The sequence below is a fragment of the Argentina silus genome (assembly GCF_951799395.1).
Source record: "Argentina silus genome assembly, chromosome: 16".
Lineage (NCBI taxonomy): Eukaryota > Metazoa > Chordata > Actinopteri > Argentiniformes > Argentinidae > Argentina > Argentina silus.
This window is the reverse complement of record NC_139670.1, coordinates 4,636,519-4,653,528: the sequence shown is the minus strand read 5'-3', so window position 1 is coordinate 4,653,528 and position 17,010 is coordinate 4,636,519. Positions and strand designations below refer to the sequence as shown.

Sequence of the window (17,010 nt, the reverse complement as noted above, 5' to 3'; positions counted from 1 at the left end):
ATCTTCCTAAAATCATCACTTAGGCTCATACTGTACACAATGTATGATTCCCTGCCCGTTGTGTTGTTGAAATGAGTCGTATCCACATTAATGATGGCTGTGGCAGCAGGCTACAGCTTCTGGCTGTAATGAGTGGCAGAGAGAAGGAGGAGGGAGAAAGGTCGGACTCACAGGTTTGATATCGTTCTCCAGCGAGGCCAGGAAGTCGTCTCTGTGCACCTGCAGGTGCTCTGCCTTCTCCATGTCCACCTCCACTGTATTGCTGGCCTAGGAACACACACACACACACAACATTGCAAGTGTAAACACTCATGTAAAAAGTGGAATTTCATACATGTTCCATCTGTATAGCAAGACCCATCATTCACCCAAGTTTCATCAGAATTGTCCCAGTGGTGTCGGAGGAAAAGCTTGTGACATACGAACATACAGAGACCGAGTCATAGCCCCCTCTCTGATTTCACCGGTGGGAAACGACAGTAACGAAATCGGATTTACGATTTTACGAGGGTTAGTGTCTCTGTGTATTTCTCTGGGTGTGGGAGGTATTTCTTTAATCATTCCTGTATGAACTCGGTGACCGTGACCAGCAATCAGATACAGGTTAAGGGGGGCCGTACATACATACTCATACGTTTAACAGATTGCGCAACCTGTCATGAGACAATGTGCTCCCTCACAGCCCGAAAGGGCAGACAGACGGAGGGAGGGAGGGAGGGAGGGAGGGAAGGAGGGAGGGAAGGAGGGAGGGAGTGATGAGAGGAGAGAGAGCTCCACCTGTGTAAGCCCTTGTCCGTCAGTGCGTTTCAACACCCACCAATAAGGGACAGGAGTGTGTGGGGGCAGAACACTTAACAGACGACCACCTCGCTCTGTCTGGGGGTCCCACTGCCTGCGTGTTTGAGTCTCTACACACCTGATAAAACACTTAGGCAGAGGCAGACACACACACACACCTGGGCTCCCTTATGTGCACACACACACACACACACACACACACACACACACACACACACACACACACACACACGGGCTCCCTTATGTGCACACACACACACACAGACACACCTGGGCTCCCTTATGTGCACACACACACACACAGACACACCTGGGCTCCCTTATGTGCACACGCACACACACACACACACACACACACACACACACACACACACACACACACACACACACACACACACACACACACACAGCAACTACAAATCTGCAACACAGTGCCACTGTCAGTGCCACAATAAAGCAATCTATAGCCAATCTATAGCCTACTATATGAGATCAATTGTCCTTCATGTCATGGACACAGGTGGAATGTTCTAGAATAGTATGGACGGCATAGGTGGAATGTTCTAGAATAGTATGGACGCGCGTAGGTGGAACGTTCTAGAATAGTATGGACGTCATAGGTGGAACGTTCTAGAATAGTATGTCTCTCTCTCTGTGACCCTGACCTTGATGTGTCTGTTCATGGCTGTTGATTGGGCGGCCCTGACCAGGCCCTCTAGCTCCGCCCCGCTGTAGTTCTTGGTCTCTGCAGCCAGCTCCTTCACGTCCACGTCGTTCCCTAGCAGGTTGAACTGACGCATCTTAGCCGTGTGGATGTTCAAGATCTGGACACGGCCCTTCTCATCCGGCAAACCTGGAGGGAGAAGGGGATCGGGGGTGGAGTTTAGCTTCAAGTTTAGCTCGATGCTAACAATCATCACCAGTCATCGCTAGCTACTCTAGATGTTTAGAGACCTCGTTTTATACACAGACATCTTACACACTATGGAATCAAGCAAAGCAGCTTATTTTTGGTTTCTAAAGATACATGGAAGACATAGGCTATGGAAAGAAAACATATTTGTTCCTGGGGTCAAAGGTGAACACGACATGTCACATTAGAAATACTTGACAGTGTATTTGTTGGTATTTATGGTCCTGCGAGTGCTACGTACCAATCTCCATTTTCACCTCCAACCTGCCTGGTCTCAGCAAGGCCTCGTCGATCAGGTCAGGCCTGTTGGTCATTCCTGAGAGGGACAGATGGACAGATAGAAGAAGAAAGACAGAGAGAAATGGAATGGTAGACAGAGGGAGAAAGAGGGAAAGAGAAAAGGATGAGAAATACGACATGGATATTCCTGCTCCTCTTCTCAGCCCATGGCCGACCTGTCAGTCAAGTAGGACAGTACAGTGTGTGTGTGTGTGTGTGTGTGTGTGTGTGTGTGTGTGTACGTGTATGTGAACATACTTGCCTGTGAGTGTGTGTGTGTGTGTGTGTGTGTGTGTGTGTATCTGTGCTGTGTGTGTGTGTGTATCCGTGCTGTGTGTGTGTGTATCTGTGCTGTGTGTGTGTGTATCTGTGCTGTGTGTGTGTGTATCTGTGTTATGTGAGAGTGTTCTGTAGTACGTACCTATGACCAGGATGTTGTTGAGCTGTTCCACGCCGTCTATCTTGGACAGCAGCTGGTTGACCACCGTGTCGTGGACGCCCGTGCTGCCCGCCATGCTGCCCCTCTGCTTACAGATGGCATCGATCTCGTCAAAGATGACAATGTGCAGCCCGCTGTTGGCACCCAGCTGTAGGAGAGGGTGGGGCATGAGTGAACGAAGGAGGAGGAAGAGGAGGAGGAGGAGGAGGAGGAGGAAGAGGAGGTAGACTGTGGAGTATGGGCTAGTGACGTTAACTTCTCAGCGGGAGGACGCTCAACTTGTGACGAGGCCCGAGGGACAGTTCAAAAAGGGCTGAAGGAGGACTCAGATCACCAAGACGTTCTCCTCTTCAACTAAAATGTTGGACATTTCGATGAACATTGAGTGAGAAAGTGAGTGAGAAAAAGGGAGACAGAGAGGGGAGAGAGAGAGAACAAGTGAGAGAGAGAGAGCGCAATAGAGAGAGAGAGAAAGAGAGAGAGAGAGAGAGAGAGAGCGAGCGGGGTGGGGGGTTATCCGTTCATCTCTGGCCCTGTCAGTCTCCAGACGTAGCATTTAAAGCAGGTGTGGAGCTGGTCTTATTATGGGCTGGCGGGGGGCGGGGGGAGGGGGGTCTGAGGGGGGGGTCAAAGATAACCCAGACCCTCATTAGGTGGTGAAGAGTGATGGCCGTCACTGTCACACAGTCACAACATCACTGGGGGCTCAATATACAACTGCCCCCCACAGAAATAACCAGTGTTATTACAACCATGCCTTCTAAAGGGCAAATCTATCCTCTGCCGGAGAAATGAGCTTCTCAGTTTGGGTTTTTAATGCGATGCTTATCTGTGTTTCGTGGCTTAATTATTGGCCTGTCAGAAACAAATTTCATTTTCATCAGATATGTACATCGTCATATATTGAGTAATTCCAGCAAAGGCACTGCGAGTGTGTGAGAACATTCTAGAAACACAAAAAGGAGTCCAGGGGGGAGCATGAGTTAGTCTGTGAGTGTGTGAGAGTGGATGAGGTTGGATGAGAGTGTGTGCGAGTGGGTGAGAGTGTGTGTCTTCATGCATACACGCGTATGTGCGTGCGTGTGTGTGTGTGTGTGTGTGTGTGTGTGCCCCTCACCCTCTTCTGCTCATCCTCTGCGTCAGCGAACAGCTTCCTGATGTTGGCCTCAGACTCTCCTACGTACTTGTTGAGGATCTCGGGGCCGTTGACCACCTTGGGCTCGCGGGCGTTCAGCATCTTACCGATCTGCCGGGCCATCAGGGTCTTACCACAACCTGGGGGTCCGAACAGCAGGATACCCTTCACGTGCTTACAGCCTGGGGAGGGAGGAAGGAGGAGGGGAGAGGGAGAGAGAGAGAGTTAGAAAAAGACATCACTATCTAGAGACTTGATTGACCGGTGGTCATCTCTCTGCATGAACGGCTAATCATCAAAAGAACTAAATCTTTCTCAAACGGCGGTGGGAAAAAGCTGCTTAACCAGCGCGGGTCTGTTTAGGTCTAGACAGCAGCCCAGACAACACTGCATGGTCCTGCAGAGGTACGGCTTATTATTGCACCTGTCCTATGACATTTAGACCAGACTAATTGAGATTGGCCTCAGATAAGCATCAGGCCTGCCATTTGGACCCGCTGAAGGGGAGGTTAGGGGTGAGGGGATGGCGGGGGCGAGTAGTAGTCATGGGTGGGTGGGTGGGGGAGGGGGGGGGGTATGAGGGTATACTGTCTTGTCCCACAGACCTTTGCTGTTGGGGGAAACATGGAGAGAGTGAGAGACCCCACACACGCGAGCGAGCCAGCGCGCGCACACACACACACACACACACACACACACACACACACACACACTCCATCCCTCCCCCCTGCGACCATCTCTGTCAGCACCTGTGCTCCCCCACACTCCCCAATTCCACCTTCACCTTTAGCTCCCTCCCCTGTATCAGGCTTGGCCATCTCATTACAGCAGGCAGCTGGCCGGGGCCAGGGGCCAGGGGCCTGGGGCTGGGACCCGGGGAGTCAGGGGCCGACGGGGGCCTCTCGCACCCTGCAGCACACTGGACGCCACGGGGCTGGTGTGTGTGTGTGTGTGTGCGTGCGTGTGTGTGACTCACGAAGAAGAGCACCTGAATGCTTTGTCTATAAGCTGTCCTTTAGTGAAGTGAATCAGCATTGTAATCTGATACATGTCAAACAACTATTTATGAGTGTGTGTGTGTGTGTGTGTGCGTGCGTGTGGGATGCCTGTCATAACTCACTCAATGACGGCTGACACATGAGTAAAGCATCCAGTGGAGACACTACAATGTCTGTGCAATAGTAGTAATCCTCACTGATCCGAACAATGATTTATTTTCCAGAGAAATATTTAATAAAGTTGAGGAATAGTATTGGTCTGGGGTGCAGTGCCATTGGAACACAGAGGCACTTGTTCATTTCATGGTGTTCCAGGAGCCGATGGAGTGATTTGCTTTGGCAGACTCTCCTGCCTCCCCCCCGTTACAGAGGCAAATGGTTCAGTCTGTCCAGCCTACCGCATGCTGGCCGGGCTAGACAACAGTGGTTAACGGGGGGATGTGGCGAGAGAAAAATACACAGAGTTAGAGCTATAAAAAGCAAGAGTGTGTCAGAGAATAGGTATGTAGACCTATGGAGCAAAGAGGAAATCAGACGGATAGGGAAGGAGTGAGAGAGGGAAAACTGTTGGAGAGAGGGAGAGAGAGAGAGAGAGACAGAGAGAGAGAGAAAGAGAAAGAGAGAGAGAGAAAGAGAAAGAGAAAGAGAGACAGAGAGATAGAGACAGAGAGAGAGAGAGAGAGAGAGAGAGACAGAGAGAGAGAGAAAGAGAAAGAGAAAGAGAGACAGAGAGAGAGAGACAGAGAGAGAGAGAAAGAGAAAGAGAGAGAGAGAGAAAGAGAAAGAGAAAGAGAGACAGAGAGATAGAGACAGAGAGAGAGAGGGACTAAGAGAGAGAGAGGTAGAGAAAGAGAGACAGTGAGAGAAAGAGAGAAACAGAGAGAGAGACAGTGAGATAGAGAAAGAGAGACAGTGAGAGAGAGAGAGAGAGAGATCAAACAGACACAGAGTGAGACAGAGACAGACATCAGCTGACCCATCTGCTCCACGATGTCAGGAGGGAAGACTCTAGAGGCGAAGGCTCGTCTGAAGATGTCAGAGAACTCCTTGTCCAGACCGCCAATGCCCATCCTCTCAAAGTTCCAGTCTGGGTTGATAATGGACTGACGTGACTCCTTGGTCTTGGCCTTGCCTATGGGACACAAGACACAGTCACATATACATACAGTATCATAGGGACAGACATCAGTTTTATACCTGTAAAACAAGTAAAACAAAGCTGTCTTAAGTAACTTGACCTGAGGCTTTTTCCCTTCACTATTGATTCATTTCCCCTTTGGACTGTCTAAAAAAAAATATAATGTTTGTAGGTGTAGCCTAAACTTTTCTGTCGACCCTGTCTATGAGTTCATCCTTCAGACTTCACAGAGGGCGAGAGGAGGAAAGTGATACAAAAATGTGTGCACGCTGCCCCCTTGTGGTCTGATTGGGTAACATCACGCCTGCCATTCATCCAGTCAGGGTTAGGCTTAGTGAGGAGGCTGTGTGACAGTTTGCTTTGCCTTGTAAACACATTAGGTTTGGTCCATTACACACGTCAGACCTAATGTGTTTACATCCTAGCACGCTTTGAACTGATTACGCTTTGAGCAGACCTACGTGTCAAATGTATTAGTGCTGCCACTGTAATACACACACACACGCACACAGTAATAGAGTGAGACTCAACAGAGGAGTGTGTTAATGTGGGATATGGCCTTGCACGCTCCGTTAGTTCTCAGCTGGGTCTTGGCGGCTGACAACTTACCAACAAGGGAAAGAGACGAGCTCTCCGCCTTCTCGAAAATCACCTGGCTGTTGCCCAGCAACAGGCCAATGTCAATCTGTGAGTGGACAGGGAGGGGAGGGGAGAGGAGAGGAGAGGAGAGGAGAGGAGAGGAGAGGAGAGGAGAGGAGACAGTGAGGAGATGGTGGACTGAGGATGGAGAATTCCATGACTTCATTGGGCAGGAACCTAGCAACCCCTGACAGCACCGTGTAGTTATACCATTATGTACACTGTGACATAACAATATTAATGTATAACACAGTAACAAACCCATGAGTGCAGCGTCAGAGAGTGTATAGTGCATCACCAACAGTGGTAGTATGACATCATAAGAGACATAATCGGAGGTGGATTGGTGAAACCACGCTCATGCGATGAAGATGAGTATCATGGTGGCTTGTGTTAGCTGCCCCTGCCACTGTCAGGGCTTTAGTTCAGCTGGCTAACACAGTCTTGTGACATATAGGGTGTTTGATAAGCCGGTGGTCCAGGTACCTTGTGTTTCTTCCCTGAGCCTGGCTCTCCCCTCAGGATGCTGGGGTCCATGGCCTCGATGTCCTTTATCAGCAGGCCAAACAGCTTATCACAGAAACTAAACACCAGCTAGAGGAGGGAGGGAGGGAGGGAGGGAGGGAGGGAGGGAGAGAGGGAGGGAGGGAGGGAGAGAGAGAGGAAGAAGAGTACAATAAGATTGATTTAAACTACGGCGAATTGTCACAATGTAGAAGAGAGAGACAGTGGGAGAAGAGAAAATAGAAAGAGAGAGAGAGAGAGAGAGAGAGAGAGAGAGAGAGAGACAGACAGACAGACAGACAGACAGACAGACAGACAGACAGACAGACAGACAGTACCTGCTGTCCCACGGTGAAGGCCTGGCTGTTGAAGTGTTGGATGAACTCTCCAGCCATCTTGTCTGAGTCGTAGGGGTTGCTGTCTACACTCTTCTTCTGCAGGAAGTCGATCTCCACCGTCATGATGCCAATACACTGCTTGGACTTGTCAAACGTGTAGGTAGTCACTGCATGGGGTAGGAGGGAGGGAGGGATGGAGGGAGGGAGAGAGAGAATGAGTGAATGAGTGAATGAGCCATGCTTTCCCTTCTGCCTGCTCTGTCTATGGTACAGTAGGCTGAATTCGTTCATTAGTTGTTGTTTTTTAATTAAGTATCTAAATGTGCAAAGTTAATGAAGTTGAAATGTTTTATTACGCTTCCGTGGACGCTTCTGAATAAGGCCTAGCATAACAAGAGCCTAGCATAATGCTCAGGTTTTATTAATGAGTTCTGGAATACAGTTATAACTGAGGGATCAAAGACAGCTGGAGGCCTCTTCACACCTGAGAGAGAGAGAGAGAGGGAGGGAGGGCCGCCTCAGCAGTCTAGTGCAGAATGTGATTAAGAACTCATGGTACATGCTGTTTCTCACACTGGGCTAGGCAGTGTGTGTGTGTGTGTGTGTGTGTGTGTGTGTGTGTGTGTGTGTGTGTGGGTGGGTGTGTGCATGAGTGCTTGCGCAGGTACCATTATGCTAATGAGCTAATTAGCAGTTCTACTGCAGCTCTTCTAAGTATTAACACTTCCTCCCTGACTAATTTAGGATCCACAGCAGGAGCTCTACAGATGACGGTATGTTTCTGAGCGGCCGTGATTTAAAAAGATGAAAAGCACCGTCTCTCACTCTGTTAGAACGGTATGTCGTCAATTTAGGACAGTTGGGAGGTACATTCTGCCAGGGACTGTTAGGGTCCCCTAACGTTTCCCTTATTCAAGAAATACACGTTGTTCATCATTTCCATTGAGGACAAAGTGAGCGTTCGAGAGCGAAGGCTGTTACTGCGGTCATAACTTGAGGTAATATCAGAGAGTCGTCAGAGAGTAATCATGCACTATGCATGACTTTGCACTGTCACTTATTGTCTTGCCTTTACCTCACTGCACGACTGCGTATTTGTATTATTTGTATTATTTGTATTTTGTATGCTGCATTGTCAAGGAACCGAGCCCAATAATTTTACTCCCTGCACTCGTGTATGAGACGTAACAAATAAACTTGAAACCTGTCTTCTGATTACAGTCTCAATAGGCCAGATTTAACACAGAGATACACCGTCAATAACCGCATATCACTGCAGCGTCCCCTCCCTTCCCTGTGCTACATAAATAAAGCCCCCCGCCGTCCCCCCCACAACACCATCTCCATCTCTGACTGTCCACATTGATCACATCTACGATGGCCAGACCGCCCACTTCATTATTCCACCACAACAATCTATCAGTGGTGGGCATCTGTTGCCAACGCTGCAGAACAGGTCCTCTGTGGCTCAGTTGGTCGAGCATGGCGCTAACAACGCTTAGGTTGGGGGTTCGATACCCGCTGGGACCATATATACTGAAAAATTGATGCACTCACTGCAATGTAAGTCGCTTTGGATAAAAGCGTCAGCTAAAATATTATTTTATTATATATCATATATTATTATTATTATTATAACTCAGGTGTGTGTATATACACCGGGGAGCTGACACACACACACACACACACACACACACAGAACAGCATGGTGGTATCAGTGGCATTCCTCTGGCAGAGGGGACACATTGTTGTGTTCCCTTCAGAGTCAAACAGCGTTAAGTTCGAGGCTGTTTGCAGGACCGGGAGTTTGCCTGCCTGAGGATGTGTGTGAGGATGTGTGTGAGGATGTGTTCATGTTGTGTTCATGTTGAAACTGAGCTGCGGGGACGTACGGGGCTAGCAATACGGCTGAGAGGGAAGGAACTCCACAACCACAATCACTATGACAACGGCAATCTATGGCAACCATCCACAGGCTGAAGGAGAACGGAAAAAAAGAGAAACTGCTTGATTGAGGCGGCCAATCAGAGAGAGGGTCGTCCAATCACGTGTTGTATCCCAGAGCCAGCGCTTTGGCCACCCTGCAGTGTATTACCAGACACAATCATTTCCCAGTTCAACCACGACCATGAGATAACATCAAAATCAACTGAACTGGGAACACGCTTCCCATTCCACAGTCTCAAAGAAGAGCACACAGTCTGTGTTTCAGTCTTACCTTCCACATCCTGACCAATGGAGAGACCGGCCCATTTTCTCTGTAAGAACCAGTCACATGTTCAGTACACAGGCCACACATCCCCCCCGCCCCCGAATTCAGTTGCTATGTTATAAATCACAGGCAATTCAAGTACAGAAAGGGACAATGCTATTTATGGGGTCCCGTTACCCAGCAACAAGGTAGCGAATAGATCGGCTGAAGAAGAAGAGATAGACTCACATGAATGGACAGTACAAGGCTTAGGACAGTACAGTACATGTAGGCCTATGCTGGGTCTCCAGTCTAAACACTAGGGTTTTATTTTGACAAAGACAGTAATATAACTTCCTCCTGAAACATGGCCTTATTTCACAACATCATGGTTTCAGTTTTCAAAGAAAGAACATCCTATATGTAGACTCATATATCTTCAATCAACTACAATTACTTGATATACTATTCACACTGTAGTATAGTGTGTGGTATAGTGTGTAGTATAGTGTGTGGTATAGTGTGTAGTATAGTGTGTAGTATAGTGTGTGGTATAGTGTGTAGTATAGTGTGTAGTATAGTGTGTAGTATAGTGTGTAGTATAGTGTGTGGTATAGTGTGTAGTATAGTGTGTAGTATAGTGTGTAGTATAGTGTGTGGTATAGTGTGTGGTATAGTGTGTAGTATAGTGTGTAGTATAGTGTGTAGTATAGTGTGTGGTATAGTGTGTAGTATAGTGTGTAGTATAGTGTGTGGTATAGTGTGTGGTATAGTGTGTAGTATAGTGTGTAGTATAGTGTGTGGGCAAGTGTGTAGTATAGTGTGTAGTATAGTGTGTAGTATAGTGTGTGGTATAGTGTGTAGTATAGTGTGTAGTATAGTGTGTGGTATAGTGTGTAGTATAGTGTGTGGGCTAGTGTGTGGTATAGTGCAGTTGTGAAATAAGACCGTAAAACAAGGAAGTTACTGTAGTACCTGTGGGCGGCTGTGGCGGCCATGTTTGTTTATAGGCGGAGGCAGAGACAGGCAGAAACAGGCAAGGTCAAGGGTCAAAGCAGTGACAGACGTTTAGAGACAACAGAGAGAGAAGGGGAGAGAGAGGGTGCATGCAGGAGCAACAGGAACCAGACAGTCAGGAGTTCAGCTCAGCTTAGAGAAGAGAGGCTCAGACGTTAACGGCATCGATTGGGAACAGCACAGAGCTTAACAGAAATCATATTATATACACTTCATACATTAGAGTTAGCGACAGCAAAGTCAGGTCATGCGTTTCTCTGAGGTGGTTGCTAGTTGAGTGTGAACTGGAAAAGGTGCAATATCATATGGTAAAATCTGGGGAGGCCGGTGGAGGTAGAAATCGGAGGACGGGCTCATTCTGTTCCATGCATTACAATGAGCCCGTCCTCCGAGGTCTACCTCCACCAGCCTCCCCCTGCTGGTAATCTACACTTTGAGAAACGTACACTGACAATCAAAACTACAGCAACAAACTGCTCACTACAAACTGTAAAACTATCGACAGGAGTATATCATCATAGGTTAACGTTAGCAAGAGTTATCAGGTTATTAAAAGGAGTTAATAATCATCAACGCGATATCCTGAAGGTGTGGGTTGTATATGTTGTGGTGATGACCGCTGACAGATCAACGGGTCACAGGAGAGGAGGAGGCGTCCTCTCCAGCCAGACCAGAGTGTGGTGGGCAGGTCTGTCTGTACCTGAGGGAGGCTGAAGGCGATGGTCCCCGGGGCCACACTGTGGGTCTTCACCGTGAACACAAACTTGTGGGTCGGCGTGGTCCGTACGGTCACGTGACTACGAGAAGATGAGAGAGAGGATCGATATTGACAAACAATGTCACGTCTAGAAATAAACACACACAACAAACAACAAACAACAAACGCCACAGCCTACGACGTGGTTCCAGGGTTCGGCTAACATGGATAACGAGAAGAGTCAAGAGATAGTAACATTGAATACATTTCCCTTGACAAATCCAGGCCACATTTTTCATTCGTGCCGATCTGTTCCGTGGTGACATGTTTCGCTTGAACATATACAGGCCTGAGTTACATACCGTATCATGTAGTATAGTCAGTGTATTCTATAAAACATCAGTGAATAGACAGTGAGGGCTGTGACAGCCTATCTGATGTAGACTAGGCCCTGGTCTGTGACAGCTGAGGGCTTCCTACACAGCCCGGGCTCTGCCTGCAGGATCCAGAGGCAGCAGCAGAAGTGTCACAGACTAATGGGATACCTTCACCAGGTGAGAGCTCTGGTGACAACAGTGTTTGAAGTGTCCCACGCCTGCCTAGAGACTGGGGGGGGGGGGGCTGATAGAGGAGAAGATCAGAGGAGCTATAGAGATGGACGGCCCTGGGGGGTCTCTGGCACTGTCGGTAGAGTTGAGCCCCACTGATCCGCAGAGATCTGCCACTACACACACTGGCCTTTGATGTGACAGAGATCCTCAGGGCTGTGGTACCACGCAAGCAAGCAAGCACGCACGCACGCACGCACGCACACAGACAGACAGACAGACAGACAGACAGACAGACAGACAGACAGACAGACAGACAGACAGACAGACAGACAGACAGACAGACAGACAGACAGACAGACAGACAGACAGACACACAGACAGACAGACAGACAGACAGACAGACAGACAGACAGACAGGCTATACTCACGAGTCAAAATTTGGGTCTTTATCACTCACGACCGCACAGTTGGTCAGCGACAGCTCGTCTGTTGGGCATCGTGCCGCTTGCATAGTCTGCAAAGAGAAGAGAAAAAAAAGGACAAAGATCGCCGTTAACCTTTCCGTGCAACTATCTAGTACCAAAATGACGCGAATGCAGTAAAATTAGAGACTTCCTCTTCCTCATTCATATTTATATTGGCTGTGAACAAAATTGATAGATATTAAGATTTCAACGCACAAAACTGCATTCCTGTGAAGACCTTGAGTATATCCTCAACAGACAGCTCCAATAAACATGGAGTTAATTTGGCCTGTGTGGCACATCTGGCCTATACAAGGCCTTAGGTCTGGGCTGGAGACAAACCAAAAGCCTATTTCACAATGAGACTCTCTCCATGATGACACACCCACGGTAACAACCCTGGTTAATTCTCCTGTCCTGTCCACTTGGGCTAATTTGATTGGATATCCAGACATACACTGGTTCCCGGTCCAAACCCCAGGAGAGAGACAGAGCTGAGGAGGCATTTCACACCACACTAGACTGCTGGATCAGGAGAATTAGAGAACACCGAATGACTGTTCCTGAAGGTATGTCGCAGTAAATTGAATTAAAGCCTTTGTAAGGTGAAAACAAAGGTCAAGCACAATGCTACGTGTGGCTAGGCTACGTTTATGTTCAGTGGTGGAGGAGGACAATGCTTCTAGCCTAAGCCTGCTGTAGTACAGGGGTGAACAATGGTAAACAAACAATGGTAAACAAACCCTATTCTAGTCTTACAGCAGTCATGGAGGTTTGCTAGGCTAGGCTACCCTTGCTCACACCGTTGGGTAGACTCAGGTAAGGAAACCAGCTGACAGCAGGCAAAGCTTTCAACTGTATGGTGGTTTAAACATTATGACAATCATAAAATCCCCACACGTGGACCATGGCAATATTACAGTAAGTGTAAAGGTCTCCCTAGAAGTTTCCTGTCGAAACCAACAAAATAAACAGAGCAGGCTACTTCAGGCACATCTCCTTGAGAATGGTAGCTATGGGAAAGTCTAACTGAAACACCAGCAACAGGCTCCGACAACTTGTATTATTGATTTCTGCCGATTTTTCAGGTTGCAATATCACAGCTATAATGTCTGCCATGGGGATGGTATCAACACAAGGGACTCGTATTTCAAGCAGCACACACTTGTTATATTGAGAGAGACGTTTTTATTATTACTTCAAATAGCCTCTCCACCAACACAGAAACCATTACCCCTAATTAGCCATCACATTCAGGTTGCCATGGAGATGGGTTTTTTTGTTTGTTTGTTTCTCACAGAGATAAAGCCTGGATAAGGTTGAGTAGACCTGTTGAAAGCTTAACAATACATCTTCACTTGAGACATGGTGAAAATCTAAAAACAAAAAGGGGACAGGCTTGTGGCTACGCGAATGCTTATGCCTCTTGGCCAACCAAGGCTACCTTGAAAATTACTTTTCTATCCCTAAGAGACCCCAATACAGGATTAAATCAATGATCTATCGCCCAACTGCTCTCTCTCTCTAAAGAGCTTTCACCATGGGCTGAACTAAATTGAGTTCTGAGGGATCCCCAATAGCCCACAACATGAGGTTCCTTTCCTACCAAATAACACATTTCTCAGAGCAGATATAGGCTATGCTGCCACCACCTTCTCAAAGAGTAATGTGGTCCTCTCAGAGCCCCAATTAGGCCACTCAGAAAGAGGACAGCCTCCCTATTGATAGTGGTTAAGGCTAGGGGTCTATAAGTTGTATCAATGACACAAAACACACGCACGCACACACACACACACACACACACACACACACACACACACACACACACACACACACACACACACACACGCATGCCAGTCTTATGGAGGCTGCTTGCTTTCCTATTACGATCCTGATGGATAACAGCAATTCCCTCTTTGAAAGGGAGGAAACTGAGGAAAATGGTGGTGATCTGGCCATCAACACTGCTGGAGGTCTATGTGGGCAGTCTGGGCCAGAGGCATTTAGGCCTATTGATTTTCTAAAGGTCGCTCAATTAATGCCTCCCCTGCTGACTGATGGAGACAATTCATAGGTCTGTGGAGTCACTAGTAGCTAAGGGATAGCCTTCTGTGAGTCCCAATTCTCCACCATTTTCCATTAACCATTTTCCTAGACTAAAGGCTATACTCTAATTCAATCTCCTTAGACGCAGGGGAGGGTTCCTTCTTTGGATAATAGAAGTGCAATAATAGGGTGCCCTGAGGGATGGATGAAATTCTCTCTAATAGGTTGTCAAGGCTTTGTCACATGGCAACCGAATCGGAGTGGCAGGCTACTCAAACTCGCTCGAACACCAATGCCATGATTAGGCTATCCTTGTGAGGCTGGTGGACTTAAGTTATTTACCTACAGTGTAACCTCAATGCTGAAGCAACAACAGCAATACATCTGCATTAGGCAGGGTGGGTCTATTGGGGCCTAGGCTACCTCTCCCATTTTCTGTCCCTCTGGTATTGATTGCTGGACCACTTGCCAATGTCCGTGGCAGGAGAGAAATGCCTTAGTCTGCCGTTTTGGATGGGGCCAATATGAATTAATCAGTCCAAAGGCACATAGATCAGAACTGTCAACCTGCCGCACAATTAGGACTAACATCAATATTGAGATGGATTGAGAGGATCTCAGGGGAAACTAATCTATAATTATAAAAAATACCAAATGTATTAGGTTATGCCTATTATTTACAGGAGACCACAATTGTAACTCCTTTAAAATTATAACTAAATAAAAAACCAACTGAAGGCTAGGCCGAAAACTCAACCTGAAGAAGCCAAGTCAAGTCAAGTGTAAAACATCAAGCGTCAAACAATAAACTAGAGCTAATGAGAATTACAAGTTACGAATTCGCCATTGAAATCCATCGTTCTTTCATCTGCTCCAACTCAAATAACCTAATTAGTTTACACTGCATCAGATCAAGCCTATCGAGGCTGCCTGGCCTATTTAGCTACGAGCATCAAAGCTGACCTAGGTCCCGAATATCAGAACAACAAGGCCAATAGAACATTGCCAGGATCTGGGTACACTTGATGCCTGCTGCAATACTTGCCGCCGGGCATAGTCTCTCTCTGCAGCTATTTTCCTCTCTACGCCAGAGACTTAGTAATGATGTGGAGTGTAAGAACACAGTTATAAGGAGTAAAGTGTACAATTGCAGCTTGTGTGAAAGGAATTATTTGCATTCTAGAATAATCAGCTCAAATACAAGAGAGAATACAAGGCCACTCCACACTCTAGTCCACCCTTTAGATGTGACCATGCATTATCAGAGTTTGTTTATACCCAAAATATACAGTCAACAAGCAGGATGTCAACAGGTGAGGGACAGGAATACATGTATGGAGGAATACGAAATGAATGCTTGCTCACTTACAACAATCATCAACACAATGTACGCAGAGTAAACACTGTTCACGTTGTGATCTACTGGGAAGGCAGCGGGAAATGTACCTTACCTAGCTCAACTGCATTACCTGCAGCTACCATGTAAATGCCAAAGTCAGTGAAATAGTTTTGGGCTTGACACCTAGCTACTTATTCAATCAGTTAATGACAGTTTAGTCCTATGTACAGTAGACAGTCCCCGTCCTAAACTAAGCCACCAAGTTAGCCAGCTGTCAACATCACTGACATTTAGCGGGCAATCGTTTCATTCATACAAGACTGAGCGCCTGACTTATACTATATCCCTGGTCCTACTGTTATGGTTACAGCCTGAACACTGCTTTACAGCCTGTGCATTGACAATAATGATGTGTATGATCAGACAGTTGACAATAACGTTAGCTCGTAGCTACTACCAGACAATCTAGTTGTATACACCGACAGGTCATAAGATACTTTCGCCTTCCGGGCTGTTAGTTTTGAATGACGTTCAACGCTGCCACACAGAAGGCTAACCCTGGCTGGCCAAAAGCCTCAAGTCCCGGACCGAAGTTTTGAGTTCATATAATACCGTTATCTAAATGTGTTATATCCAAAGCCATTCATAAACACAAACTCACCCGGCCGGCCATCTTGATGTGTTTATCTCGTGATTCAAATGCTATTCAGCATAAATGTTCCAACTCAACAGTGCTGACAGAACACCCGCTGAACGGCGCTACTGGTGGCAGGCTGGGAGGGGCGGGGTCTCTGGCGAGGTGATGTGATGTCATTACGCACACGTCGACGACGGCCAGGGTACAGAGAGAGAGAGAGTTTGGACAGAACGGCTTGTTCTCCCACAGGTGCCCCCCCCCCCACCCCGCACCCCCCACACCCCCCACCCCCCACCCCCCAAGTGTGTGCAAACTGGAAACTGCACATTGAAATAAAGTATGACAACATCTTGATGGCAAATGATGACAAATGATGACAAAATCTTGTCATCATCATAGCTCTGGATGAGTGGCATATGATCTACCTAAACATTTAACTACTCAAATCAATATATTTCTATCCGAGTAAAATTTAGAAAACTATTTTAACTTACTGAACCAAGGGAGAAGCATTAATATTATGATTATAAAGTGGAGGAGTAGTCAGAGGGGACATGAGAACAGGAATAATGTATTTCAGATGAAACAGTGTTGATCATTCAATTGTACATTCAAGTACTTGAATAACTGATTCATTTAAGCACTGTTTTAGGCAGAAAAGAGAACACACACAAGACACTTTTGAAAAAAGATTTTATTTATTTGAACTCATCTGAACATCAGATATACTCGGTAATTGTTGGTCAGCAAGAACCGTTTGTACATTTGATACTGATGTGTGTAGAAATCCAAAACAAGCAACAATACTTTTTTTGGCTTGGAGAACTGAATGTAGCGTATGGATGTCTGAAGGGGCTATATTACAAACCTGTTCAATGAGAATCAAA

The 17,010-nt window shown here is 47.0% G+C and overlaps 1 protein-coding gene across 2 annotated transcripts in view; it reads right to left on the bottom strand.

Moving 5' to 3' along the window:
* The window catches only part of LOC310816745 (vesicle-fusing ATPase), a 22,792-nt gene extending 6,522 nt beyond the window's left edge, over positions 1-16,270 (bottom strand). For both annotated transcript variants that reach the window (XR_014554656.1, XM_083687044.1), the window contains exons 1-13: positions 16,148-16,270; positions 12,066-12,151; positions 11,090-11,186; positions 9,400-9,439; positions 7,182-7,348; positions 6,826-6,933; positions 6,310-6,385; positions 5,539-5,694; positions 3,547-3,746; positions 2,412-2,577; positions 1,953-2,027; positions 1,464-1,651; positions 172-267 (exon numbers count right to left, since the gene is read on the bottom strand). Coding sequence is in view for 1 of the 2 variants with exons in the window: in XM_083687044.1 (XP_083543170.1) it covers positions 172-267; positions 1,464-1,651; positions 1,953-2,027; positions 2,412-2,577; positions 3,547-3,746; positions 5,539-5,694; positions 6,310-6,385; positions 6,826-6,933; positions 7,182-7,348; positions 9,400-9,439; positions 11,090-11,186; positions 12,066-12,151; positions 16,148-16,159 (1,467 nt within the window). In the remaining variant the exon portion in view is untranslated. The remainder of the gene's footprint in view (positions 1-171; positions 268-1,463; positions 1,652-1,952; positions 2,028-2,411; positions 2,578-3,546; positions 3,747-5,538; positions 5,695-6,309; positions 6,386-6,825; positions 6,934-7,181; positions 7,349-9,399; positions 9,440-11,089; positions 11,187-12,065; positions 12,152-16,147) is intronic.
* Positions 16,271-17,010: the final 740 nt, after the last annotated feature.